General features: G+C 42.2%; 1 protein-coding gene across 5 annotated transcripts in view; it reads right to left on the reverse strand.

Annotated features, from left to right (window-relative positions):
- The window catches only part of MED14 (mediator complex subunit 14), a 75,282-nt gene extending 65,121 nt beyond the window's left edge, over nucleotides 1-10,161 (reverse strand). For 2 of the 5 annotated variants that reach the window (XM_033408562.2, XM_004281351.4), the window contains exons 1-3: nucleotides 9,591-10,144; nucleotides 4,781-4,807; nucleotides 1,118-1,223 (exon numbers count right to left, since the gene is read on the reverse strand). In XM_033408562.2, the coding sequence (XP_033264453.1) occupies nucleotides 1,118-1,223; nucleotides 4,781-4,807; nucleotides 9,591-9,802 (345 nt within the window). In that variant the 5' untranslated portion in view covers nucleotides 9,803-10,144. Of the gene's footprint in view, nucleotides 1-1,117; nucleotides 1,224-4,780; nucleotides 4,808-9,202; nucleotides 9,511-9,590 lie in introns of those variants that run through there. The other 3 variants (XR_007474833.1, XM_033408563.2, XM_033408564.2) reach the window with 3 other exon arrangements.
- Nucleotides 10,162-13,669: the final 3,508 nt, after the last annotated feature.

Here is a 13,669-nt window from a genome sequence, read left to right on the forward strand (position 1 = left end):
AGTCCGCCTGCCGATGCAGGGGACATGGGTTCGTGCCCTGGTCTGGGAAGGTCCCACATGCCACGGAGCGGCTGGGCCCGTGAGCCGTGGCCGCTGAGCCTGTGCGTCCGGAGCCTGTGCTCCACAACGGGAGAGGCCACAACAGTGAGAGGCCCGCGTATCGCAAAAAAAAAAAAAAAAAAATTTCAACTTAGCTTGTCAGGGTGCAAAAAATAAATTATGGTGGATAAATAAATGCTCTCATTATTTTAAGATTTTATTCATTTTATTATAATTACTCTACCCTTTCCAATACGAAATCTATTCTCCTCATTTTGTGTCTCATCTGTTAACACCATATCATCCTCCCCAAGTTATGAGCTCAATAGGCTAACACAAGATCCCTACTGATGTTTCTCCTCCTTAACATTTCTTGAACATAGCTTAAAACTTTTGTGGGGGGTAGGGGGTGCATGTTTTAGAATCTTTGGTACACTTCGCTACAGGTCACTCCTTTGAATTCAAAAGAATGACTCAACCAACAGTCAAAAGACCATGAGCTTCCTGAGGGCAAGGACTATGCCTTATTCAAGTCTCCATCCACTATGCCTTATGCCCTGTGTGCAATAAAGGGTTGGAGAATGAACAGATGAATAAACGAAGGGACAGATAAGTGCTATCATCAGCTCTGGGGCCTTGAAAAAGCCATTTAACTTCGAGGAACCTTATTTCCTCATCTGTAAAATAAGAAAAGACTGACTCTGCCATTCTCAAAGGGTTGTCAAGAAATCAATAGGCAAATTTAGGGAATACTTTGCAAACTCTAAGGAAGCATACGAATGTAAGCTAACCATTTCCCCCTTTAGGTCCAGTCTCATATTTAATGTCTTCTAGCGTAATGACATCTCCAGATATGGCCTACTCTTTTTTCTGATTAGGTTTCCATAAACAAATACTAAGTTTCTACAGATATATACTATACAGTATCATACAGAAATAATGATTACTCACATAAGTAATGTATCCCAAAACATATCAGCAGATATAAGTTAGAGCTAAAATTAGAAATTATGCCTATTACAAGTTAACATTCCAAAAAAGTTATTTTATATAAAATAAAGTCAAAAGTTTAACTCACCGCACATTTTTCCACTTTGCCAGCATTATTAGCCCATTTTACTAAAGCTAATAATCGAACAAAGAGTTGGCGTGTCCGGCTAGCAAACTGCACTATTTCTATTTTCCTTTAAAATAAAACAAAACAACTCTTAATGAACCAACAAATTTGAAGGAGTATTTCACAATTTATTTTATCTGAGCTAAAATATGAATCAGTCTTTGTTTACAACCATTACAATGAAATGAACCACCTAAAATATTTATTTAAATATGAATTATTGTCACATTTTGTATACCACCTGCATATACTTCATTTTCTACCTCAGAGTAACATCTCCAATAGAATGCTTAAGCAATGAATCACATTTTCAAACTAATTTTATACTGCAATAAAAGTTGTTTACTAAAATATACTAAATTCACAAATATAAAATTATTATATAGAAGTTAACTGGGTCACAAAGGGGACCAAATTATGGTTTGAAGTTGAAATTATGAATTAGTAACCTTTCTGGTAAGAGAAAGGAAGTGAAATAGCTCTTTACCAAAACCTGAAACTGTATTATTTCTACAAAGGCAAGGGCCCATTTCCCATCTTGCAAGAGCATGATTTATAAAATTGAATAAAGAGCTTAACTATGCAACTCTTGACCAAACTAATTTCAATAACAAAGTACTAAAAATAAAAGCTAAAAGGTCTGTCCATATCTATTTTTATACTATACCCACTACAATGCTTTTTCTCCCCATACTCATCAGTATTTTTATCATCTCCTCACAAAGGCTTAAAAGCTCTACTAAAAGCTTTACATTGTCAATCAGCGTGTTAGCTAGACCTCTCAACTTCATGTCGGCTACAAAACTGATAATCATACCTTTCATGGTTTACCTTATCACACACAAAAAAATATTCGACAGGCCAGGACTGATGACAGGCCCCAGCAAGACACCAACCTCCCTCCAAGTGGACTCTGACATATTAATCTTGTTACAGCTGTTCACTGACCTGTAGATCCAACCCACACCTCTGTATCTCACCAACAGCAATACCATGATGCAATGCGCCAAAATGAAAGTTTCTGCTGAAGCATAATCCTAACTGAAGACCACAGAGTCTAGATCCTATTGAGAGCATACATACCCCACAAACAACCTGAAAGACTTCCTTAAGGTTCAGCCTGCAATATGATTATTGGTGGTAGAAAGAGAAGAATCAAGGACACTGATACAATTATGACTCTTTACCAGGGTCTGTGAAGGATCCTTAGAGATAAAACAAGCAGAGAGCATCACAGGCAAGACTGGAACACAGCAGAAATGTTAAATGTACACTAAGATCTGGCAGTCACCTCAGTGCTAGGAGCCTCAGTGCTGTCATTCTAACTCAGCAACAGCTTACAGAGGATGTGAGGTCTCTTCTCTCACAGAGTAAACATATTTGTATATTACTAATTCCGTTGCCAGAGGAGCTCCTCCACTGGAAAGGAGACATCCCCCTTTGTAAACTATTTTAATATGGTTTTTTCTTGACGCCCCGCTGTCTCAAGTGATAGGCAGCATGAGTTGGTTTTCCAAGGCCCAGTTTCCCTTCCTACCCCAGAGTGGACAGAACAAATCCTGATTTTTTTTTTTCTTTCCCAAATGAATGCATTGTGGGTATTTTATTTACTTTTGGCTGGTATCAAATATATTTTTTTAACATCTTTATTGGAGTATAATTGCTTTACAATGGTGTGTTAGTTTCTGCTTTATAACAAAGTGAACCAGCTATATATATACATATATCCCCATATCTCTTCCCTCTTGCGTCTCCCACCCTCCCTATCCCATCCCTCTAGGTGGTCACAAAGCACCGAGCTGATCTCCCTGGCTGCTTCCCACTAGCTATCTATTTTACATTTGGTAGTGTATATATGTCCATGCCACTCTCTCACTTCGTCCCAGCTTAACCTTCCCCCTCCCCTTGGCCTCAAGTCCATTCTCTAAGTCTGCGTCTTTACTCCTGTCCTGCCCCTAGGTCCTTCAGAACCTTTTTTTTTTTTTTTTTTTTAGATTCCATATATATGTGTTAGCATACGGTATTTGTTTTTCTCTTTCTTACTTCACTCTGTATGACAGACTCTAGGTCCATCCACCTCACTACAAATAACTCAATTTCGTTTCTTTTCATGGCTGAGTAATATTCCATTGTATATATGTACCACATCTTGTTTATCTATTCATCTGTTGATGGACACTTAGGTTGCTTCCATGTCCTGGCTATTGTAAATAGAGCTGCAATGAACACTGTGGTACATGACTCTTTTTGAATTATGGTTTTCTCAGGGTATATGCCCAGTAGTGGGATTGCTGGGTCGTATGGTAGTTCTATTTTTAGTTTTTTAAGGAACCTCCATACTGTTCTCCATAGTGGTTGTATCAATTTACATTCCCAACAACAGTGCAAGAGGGTTCCCTTTTCTCCACACCCTCTCCAGCATTTATTGTTTGTAGATTTCTTGATGATGGCCATTCTGACTGGTGTGAGGTGATACCTCATTGTAGTTCTGATTTGCATTTCGCTAATGATTTAATGATGTTGAGCATTCTTTCATGTGTTTGTTGGCAATCTGTATATTTTCTTTGGAGAAATGTCTATTTAGGTCTTCTGCCCATTTTTTGATTGGGTTGTTTGTTTTTTGATATTGAGCTGCATGAGCTGCTTGTAAATTTTGGAGATTAATCCTTTGCCAGCCGCTTCATTTGCAAATATTTTCTCCCATTCTGAGGGTTGTCTTTTCGTCTTGTTTATGGTTTCCTTTGCTGTGCAAAAGCTTTTAAGTTTCATTAGGTCCCATCTGTTTATTTTTGTTCAAATCCTGATTTTCATTTCCTTCCTTAAAAACGGACCAGCCAAACCATAATACAGGTATGCTTCAATTGTCTCTTCCACTTCTATCTTTTCGATCTATGTCTAATTCTCTCTGAAAGGTCACTGGGGGTAGGGAGTGGAGCGTAGTCACTAATAAATGCTAAAATCCGCCCTAGTGACTTGGTATTTAATAAAAAGATGAACCAAGGAGCATAAGTAGTTCCAAATATAGAGTCACGTAGCCTATACTGTAGCCACAGTTTAAATCTCCATCACCTAATTTCTTTGAAAGCTTAATTTATCTTGTTCCTTTGGACTATGGAAACATACTAGCATTTAGAAATGTCTTAAGCCCCAAACTCCAACTGAATCAAAATTCTCTTAACTATAAAACAGCAATAGCAGTAGACAAATGTCCACTCTCTATAGATATCTAATAGCATCATTGCAGCAAATGATAAATTAGCAGCAAACTTTCTAAAGTCAGTCTCTTCCTCAGCTTTCTCCATTTAGTTCTGATTTTCTACATCTTCCTACCCCCTCAGGCACTTGACCCGGTCAGTGATTCAATAAAGATTTCTAGAAGAGAAGGTCCAGAGCTGCCCTCATACCAAGAATTGTCAAGGATGAGGAAATTATATTTCCCAGGGCTCCTTAAACAAATGGTGTGAAGTCACCCTAGGCTCTCTGCGCCTATGTTCCTGGTCCACAACTCTACCACCCATACCTACACATACCTCCCCGCCCCGCCACTTTCTCTCTCACTCACACACACACATACTCATAGATATATCAACACAGACACAGATTTAAGGTTTTTTTCATACTCACCTTTCCACATCAGATTTCCTTGGCAGTCTAAGAAGAAAAAAAAAAAGAAACTGACTAAATACATGCACACCTTCATTAAAATATGATAATGGTCTTTACTTTGACTTATTAAATACCTTAGTATTTCAGAAAAACTGGATAAATAGAAACTACAGGCTTGTGTGGCTCCCTACTCTTTTTTATTTTATGAGTTTCCGGCAATATAGCTACAAAGGAAAAACTAACAAAGGAACATTTCTCTCCATTCAAAGTGCTTCAAAAGATACTGCATGAACCTCAAACATTTAAAAAGACCAAGTCTTACCTTAGCACACTACATCATAGCGAGTCAGAGAAAATATTCTTTTAAGACCAAAATGATCACGGTTGCAAGGTACTACTTAGTTGCCAGCCTCCCCATATTCAATGGAACCTTGCTTCCAAGCACTAATCCCTCCATGTTTTGTTATGGTGGGCAAAACTAGAAGCTAGGCACACAAAAGGGCCAGCGTCAGCCAAGGGATGTACAGTAATTATGATGTTGCTTGGTTAGATGCAAATGATTACTTTTAAACAGCTCCAGTGAGGTTTTGATCTCTTTTTTGCTAGTTCTCCAGTACGAAAGCCAGCAACCAATGTCACCCTTTTCCCTGAAATTATACCATTTAACACTCTCACATCCACCGATGCTTAGAAACATCCTGATTTGCTTCCTGAATCACCACATTCTGTAAACCTCTATCCTATGGTCCAAGATTCAACAGCCTGAACTCTAAAGCCTCCCCTACAGCTAATGGGCTCTTGAAGAATACACACTGAACCGCTTAGACCCTCTTCCCCCCGACATGCCACAAGTGCAGAAAAACTAAAACCACCGCCAGAGATTCGAGGTACAAGGAAGGGAAACTATTAAAATGAGCTCTGACTTAGAGTTACCTACAATTCTTCGGGTAGACAATGGGATGGAAGCTCAAGTTATGATCCAAGTGATACAAGAAACTAGATAGGAGCTAGAAGGGCCAGCAGATCAGAGGATGAAGCAAAAATTAAGGCCTTATTATAAGACTGCAAGTAAAAGCAGCTACTGGGAAGTTCCTATACCTGTGAAAGATCCGGAAAACACTCCTTGAGAAGACTCCCCTGTCCTCAAGAGAGGGAGAGAATGAGAACCATGGATACTTGTATGTGAGAGAGGGAGAAAAACAGAAGAGTAGAGCCTTTGGGGGTAGAAAGAATAGGAATCATTGTTCTAGCCGCCCCCCCCCCGACCCTAAAAGGATCATCTCTTGCCAGAGGTGGTGTCATTTCAGGGACAAAGGACAGGCTTTGCTGCCTACATCCCTCCCCCCCCCCAATTCCTCCTAATCTATTTAAAATTCCTTTATGGATGACAAATCCACCACTTGGGGCAAAAACCAACCCTAAAGGGCGAATCTTTGGAGGAAGTCACAGAAACCTTGTTTACACCAAAGCGTTTTAAGACAAGTTTACATGACTGAGATCCTAGCATTTTCTGATTTTAATTAAAAGAGGTTTTTAAAAGGAAGAACCTAAGTCTCTAAAAAATCACAGCAGAATGTAAACTCTAAAATGAAAGCATGTATTACATGAGTCGGGGGAGGAAATGAACAAGCAAAAGGAAAAAAAATAGAAATCTGGGGCCAAAAACAAACCACCTTTTTTACTTTCAATAGTCCACAGACAAGCATCAAATGTGGCAGAAATAAGACTCAAAGTATACCTTGAACACTGGTTTTATATTAATACATTAATCCTGGCAGTTTTTACCTGGAACAAGGAAAAATACATGATTTAGGAACTTCCAAGGTATATTCCTAAACCAATTTTGGTTACCACAAATCAAAAGAGAAAAAAGTTATTTTATATACCTATGTATCAAGAGCAACAGTGAATTTTCCCCTTAAATTCCCCAGGTCTACAATGACAGGTGCCCTGACTTAGAACAGTTATTGTTCTAAGCCCTGGGGGAGGTAGCAAACAACTCAAAATCCCTGTCCTCATAGAACTTCCAGTGAGGAGGAGACAGACGACAAACAGTAAGTGCTGCAGAAAAACAAAGCAGTGAGTAAGAAGGATAGGTTGAAGGGGCAGAGTACTTCTCATGGGTGATCACCAAAAAGTCTTTCTGATAAGTTACATCTGAACAAAGACCTAAAGGAAATGTGAAAGCAAGCCACACAGATTTCTGCGAGAAGAGCAAAGGCTCGCAGGTGGAGTGTGCCTGACCCTATCAAGAAAGATCAATAAGAATAGCGTGACTGAAACAGAAGAAGCAAGGAGAGTATTAGAAATGAAGTTAAAGAGGTAAGGGAGAGAAGACACATCATGTAGGATATTAAAGGTAGACCACAGTCTTGGTTTGCTCAAGATAGTCCCGGTTTATGCCTGTCGTTCTGCCATTGCTATTAATAGCACCACCTTTCATGCTCAAAAGTGTCCTGACTTGGACCATAAATTTTATGGTCACTCTCTATATAGGTGACTATAAAAAGTTTTTACTCTAAGTGAGATGGGGAACCACGGGAAAGTTGTGAGCAAATAAGTTTTAAAAGGATCATCCTGGGGCTTCCCTGATGGCGCAGGGGTTGAGGGTCCGCCTGCCGATGCAGGGGACGCGGGTTCGTGCCCCGGTCCGGGAAGATCCCACAGGCCGCGCAGCGGCTGGGCCCGTGAGCCATGGCCGCTGAGCCTGCGCGTCCGGAGCCTGTGCTCCGCAACGGGAGAGGCCACAACAGTGAGAGGCCCGCGTACCGCAAAAAAAAAAAAAAAAAAAAGGATCATCCTGGCTATTTTATGGAGGAAAAACCGTAGAGGGGCAAGGGTAGCAGCAGAGGCCCCAGTTAGCAGACTACTGCAGTAACACGAGCAAAGGATTAACACTTGATGGAAACGTTGAAAAGTGGTCAGATTCTGAAGTCAGAGATGACAAGACTTGCTAATGTACTGAGTGTGGGATTGGAAGAAAGAGGAGCCAAGAATTACTCCAAAATTTCTGGCCTAAAAGCATCAAAAGGAAGAATGGAGGTACTATTTAGTGAGATAGGAAAGTTTTGGGGGCATCGAATGGAATCAGCAGTTTGGTTCTGGACTTGGTCCAGAACTTGCCCATTAGGTACTTAAACGTAGGCACCTGGATACAGAGTCTGCAGCTCAGTGGAGGCGCCTGTGCTGGAGAAATAAGTATGGGAATCATCAACCGATAAAGGGTGCAGGATGAAGTATAAAACTATATACTTATTCTACAGCAATAAAATGTTTCTTTTCGGGCTTCCCTGGTGGCGCAGTGGTTGAGAGTCCGCCTGCCGATGCAGGGGACACGGGTTCGTGCCCGGTCCGGGAAGATCCCACATGCCGCGGAGTGGCTGGGCCCGTGAGCCATGGCTGGCCACTGAGCCTGCGCGTCTGGAGCCTGTGCTCCGCAACGGGAGAGGCCACAGCAGCGAGAGGCCCGCGTACAGCAAAAAAAAAAAAAAAAAAAAAAAAGTTTCTTTTCATAACTAAGTCCTGAAACAGTAACAACAACACAATTCAAAGAAGTGCTACAAATGCCCTATGGAGAAACAAATTATACAAATTACACAAACACTGACGGCGGCAGTTTTCAACAGTTTCCCATAGCTCTACATAGGACGGGTACATGATATCTTCTCATGGATACTCAAATTCTTATGAAATCCAACAACTAATGGTGCAGAGAAGTATATTACCACAATAATCCCTCATCATGACAGCTATTTAAGTTTCTCATTACACGGGCGCGGGGGGGGGAGGCTTCTTTCTGTAAAGTACAGTGTATCAAAATTCTCAGAATGATGTTTTACAGGAATAAGTGGAGCCTATTCTAATTCTTTAAGTCATCTGCAAAAAAAAATATTTTAACAGTCTCTAGCAACAAAGTACTGTGACACTGCACAGCCTAATACCTACATACTCGTGTATTTCAACTGAATACACTGATCTGGAGCCTACCAATAGATAAAAGATAAAAACGAATCTAGATGAAAACTAGTAACTCTTACTTTTTCTGAACATGAATTTAAAAGTGTAAAACAGCAATTCAAGTATATATACCCCTAAATTTTAGTTTCTTCACACACGTGAAAATCTTTACAGTGTATTCCGATCCTATTCTGAAGAGATTAACACCCTAATCATGTCGCAAGGCATTTCACCCGGTAACTTGGTGATTTACAAACTCCGTTCATACCCCAAGAGACAATAACAGCAGGCTAGTTACAAAACAATCTTACACTAAATGCGTGAAGACTTCAGTCCCAAACGTTCCAGAAAAACAAACAAACTTGGAATCCAAAATTTCACATTATTTTATACACAATACATCTCCTGAGTTCAAACTTTGTCAGGAGTAATTACAACCCACATTTAAAATGTACCGTAAGAAGCTGTAAAACAAGTTCTCACCTTTGGGTTTTTTGGGGGGGGGGTTTTGTAACTCGAATAGTATGTATTCCTAAACCGTAATCTTGGGGTCTGGGCTAGAAAGCTTCCAACCAAGAAATCAATAGGGTTCAGCTGGCAAATCGAGCAAAAATTCCAAGGACTGGCTTTTCAGGGAGTCTAACAACGTGCATAATTCACAAGTCTCGGCTGCTTCATCTCCAGAAAGACCCCAAACGCAAAGCTTCTCCTCCACCTCCGCTGGGCCCCAAGAGTTCAAAAATTCTAGACTAAGCAGTCCAGCAAAGAGGAGAAAGCAGCAGCCTTTTGGGGAGAAGGAGGTGCGAACCTCTCAGCCGGCTGGGCGGGAAGGGGGGGGCTGGGGAGCAGGCGTGGATTTCGCGGCACTTACAGATCAGTCAGCACCATGAGCTCCGAGTAGGCCCGGTGCAGCAGAAATTCGATGAGGGTGCTTAGCCGGTAGCCAGGGCTAGCCGCCGCCGCAGCGGCCGCCGCCACGGCGGCTCCCGGAGGAGGAGGCGCCGGGGCTGACGCGGGGCCGCTGCTGCCCCCTCCGCCGCCTCCGGGCGGGACCAGCTGGTTCTCCAGCTGCACTGGGGCCATCGCGGCGCAGAACCGGGCTTGGCGCAGCGGCACAAGATGCGGACCTCGAGTCTCCCTCCCGGGCGCTCGGTCACCGCGCCGATGTGGGCGCGGGCGGAGTCGCCGCCGCCGCCGCCGCTTACTACCGCCAGGCCGCCTCTGAACAGGAAGCCGTGCGCCGGCCGCGGAGGCCCGCCCCCATGTAGCGACAAGCCCGCCGGCTCCAGGGACTGGAGCAAGGGGCGGGGGGGGGAGGGGGCAGGGGGGAGGAGGGAGGGCGGGGAAGCGGGGCGGGCGCCGCAGAAAAGCTGCGCTCCCGCAACCGATCAGATGCAGCTCCGCCAGGCAGCCGCAGCATCCATGTTGTTGACTGCCCAAAGCGGAAGTTGTTAGGCAGTACTGAAAGGGAGCCAAAGGGGAACTTCCGACAGCAACCTGTGCCTCTTCTCCCTGCTGTTGGGCGCGCGGACGCTGGGGGGCGCGTGGGAGTGGGGCGGGGCCGGCGCGCTGGCAGGAAAAGCGGAAGCGGGGGCCTGGCGCCCCCGGAAGTGGATGTGAGGGCGGGGCCGGTGCGAACGTCAGCAGTTGCCGCGCCCTTGCCCTCTCCGCCCTCTGGGATTTAAAAGCCTCCAATTTGCGCTGAGGTGTCGATCAACGCTCCCCAGGTGGGTGCCACACGATCGGGAGGCCACCCCATCCCAGATGTTTGTGACTTGTGGTTCTGGACTCGCAAATTGTTGCGGCTGCGTGCTTCTGACTTCTCAGATCTTTGCCCCGCCCACAGTCTGCCCATGCGCCTTTCGTGGGATAGAAGACGTTTCCGTCATTTTTTTTTTTAAACTGTGGGAAAAGATTCGAGAAAATCTGATTAGGGGTAGGAGCAGGGCCACTGGCAGAATAACCTCACTTTAACGGAGTTGAATATATGCTGAGTTCTTTACCGACCCCCAAATCCTGGCAGTTCTACCACGGAAACAGCCCTTAAATCCTCTACCGCTGATTCTCCCACTTGGTTCTTGTCCCTGCCCTTGAAGTAGCCGCCCTGCCTTCCAAGGACTTTCAGTTCATCTTCTGTGCCCTACTGCCACTTTTTCTCCCCTCATAATTCACGTTTAATAATTTTGCTTCCTGCGTTAAAGCGGCGATTCTCAACCTTGCCTGCACGTTGGAATCTTGGGCGGTGGAGGGGTGGGTGGCTTTAAAAAATATTTATGCCACCCCCACCCCCAATACATTCGACTTTAATTGGTCTGGGCTTCAGGATTTTTAAAAGCTTCCTAAGTGATTTTAATGTGCAACCGTTTAAAAGCGTCAATTGCTGCGACCCTTTTCAAACATCTATTTGCAGATTCTTATCTGTAACTCTTAGGTGTAAGAGATGCACATGCTGTTCCCTAAGGTTAAAATACTCTCATTCTTGTCCACTTGTGTAATTCTTAGTCGTTCTTGAAGACCATTCACCTGTCTTTTGAGGGTGTAACTTTTGGAGTGTAATTAATCACTTGCTCCCTCTTTTGTGATCCTAAAGCACATTTACACAAACAATACCATCATAGTACTCAGCAAAAGACATTAGATTACTTACACTCCCACCCCCACACACACAGGTACAGTTGCTGGAGGGCAGATAACCTCCCTAAGATTCATCCCTATGCTGCTACCTCAGGAAACAAACACATTGTTTCTAAGTTAGTTAGAATGTTACCTTTTTTTTTGCAGTTGTTTTGATTTGTTTTACTGAAGGTTCTTTTTCCTCTTCTGAAAACTATTGACTTCACTTAAAACGCCGTGGTGGTCACATACACACAAGATGTACAAGATGGTCCTTAAGGTCTTTTCTAATACTCACATTCTGATTCTGTGTGATGTTGATGGGATTTTAACTCTGCCTTATTGCATTTATTAAACACAGTTATACACCATGCCTCTTGGTATTCATTCTATTTGGCAGTAAGATTCTACCTAGGGAAATTACAACCAATTTGCAAATAAAAAAAAGTAATGGGTGGATGGGGGTTGTTTTAGAAAAGAGGAATTTTCACCGGCATCCATCGGGTTAGATATTAATGAAATTTCTGTGAGTCTGAATACGTATCTTTAAAAATTGAAAAGTACTGGTTATTAAAAACGATATTCTAATGGAAAATAGGGTGAAAATACAAGAATAGAACTGTGAGACTTGATGTGCTTGAATTGTTGGAGATCGGGAGGTAATTTAAATGAAAACTGAAAGTTATAGCGCACCTCCCAACCTGATAGTACAGACAATTAAGCAAATATAGGAACTGCTAATCGAAAAAATGAATAAGGAAGGAGAGAAAATGTTAGCATGTTTGGCTGAGTTTCTAAAGGAATGGCTCATACCCAAACTTTTGGAAATAGTGTAATTTATCATTTTAAAGCCTACAGTACAATGTTTGGCACTGTAGCATAAATACCTAATTTTTCATTCCCACTCTTCAATTGTTGCTCTATTTGGTCATCACCAGATTCTATCACACCTGAGATAATTTCAGAACTAGCAGCATATTTCCTCAGCTCCTAAATCAACCTAACACTTTAGATCTTTCATGAAGTCAATCTGATTTTAATGAGGAACAATTTGACTGCAAAATATGGGGAAAAAAGAACATTTCCTTATAAGCCCTTTTGATGGAACATTGAAAATTTGATACATATACAGTTGACCCTTGAACAACTTGGGGGTTAGGGACACAGACCCTCCTTGCTGTCAAAAATCCATGTATAATTTATAGTTGGCCCTCCCTAACTGGAATTTCTCCTTATCTGCTGTTCTGCGATTTTCAACCAACCTCGGATCATGTAGTAACATTTACTGAAAAAAAAAATCTGCATATAAGTGGACCCATGCACTTCAAACCCATGTTGTTCAAGGGTCAAATGTAGTTTCCTTTTGAAACATACAGCTGCCCCTCAGACACAAAAGTCTGGGAAAGGAAATGAAAAGTATTTTTTCTTTCTTTTTTTTATGATATTACAATCAATTCCTCCAAAATGGAGAGCAAAAGCAGTAACTGCTTTCATTTAAGAGATGCTCCTTTCATAGTGAAGTTGAGGGAAGGAACTCACTGTGAGTATGGTCTGACCAACCTAGAAAAAATGAGAACACTTGGATGGCTTTGCATATAGAAGAAAACCCAGACTTCTTAGCGTGGTCTCTAAAGCCATTAACACAGTGGTCCTTGCCTGCTTCTCCACCTCCATCTCCTGCCACTCTTTCCTTCATTCACTTCACTGTAACTTCACTGGATCAAGTACATGCCATTCCCTAAGGTGTTAGGGCTTGTCTACTGTTCCAGATACCTGAAACACTGGTATCCCAGCTCTTCACGTGGCTGGCTTCTCATCCTTCCAGTATCAGCTTAAATGAGAAAATCCCCAGAGAGGCCTCTCCTGACTCTATGATACTAGGCAGGTACAAGGAAGTTCATCGCAACGTTGTTTGTAGAAGCAACAAAAATAAGAAGAATCTCAACTGTCTCTCAGTAGGAGAATGGATACATAAATTACTGTATTTCTACATACCTCTGTAATTGAATAAATTAGACCTACATGTACCAACATGGAGACACCTCAAAAACAACATGGAATGAAAAAAACCCCATCTTTTTGATACCATTCCTATTTTTAAAGCACACAAAATACTCTATAATTTAATATATCGTAGACAAAGTAAAAAATGTAAATGAGGATAATAGACACCACCTTCAGGATAGTAGTTACTTCTAAGGAACGGTTAGGGATGAGGTGATGCTTTTTATTGGTTATTAGCTATTAGTTATATCTAATGGGTTTCTTGAAGAACAACCTGAAGGAAATGTGACAATATTAATATATGTTAAATCTGGGGATAGAGATATGATTGTT

The sequence above is a fragment of the Orcinus orca genome, chromosome X (assembly GCF_937001465.1).
Source record: "Orcinus orca chromosome X, mOrcOrc1.1, whole genome shotgun sequence".
Lineage (NCBI taxonomy): Eukaryota > Metazoa > Chordata > Mammalia > Artiodactyla > Delphinidae > Orcinus > Orcinus orca.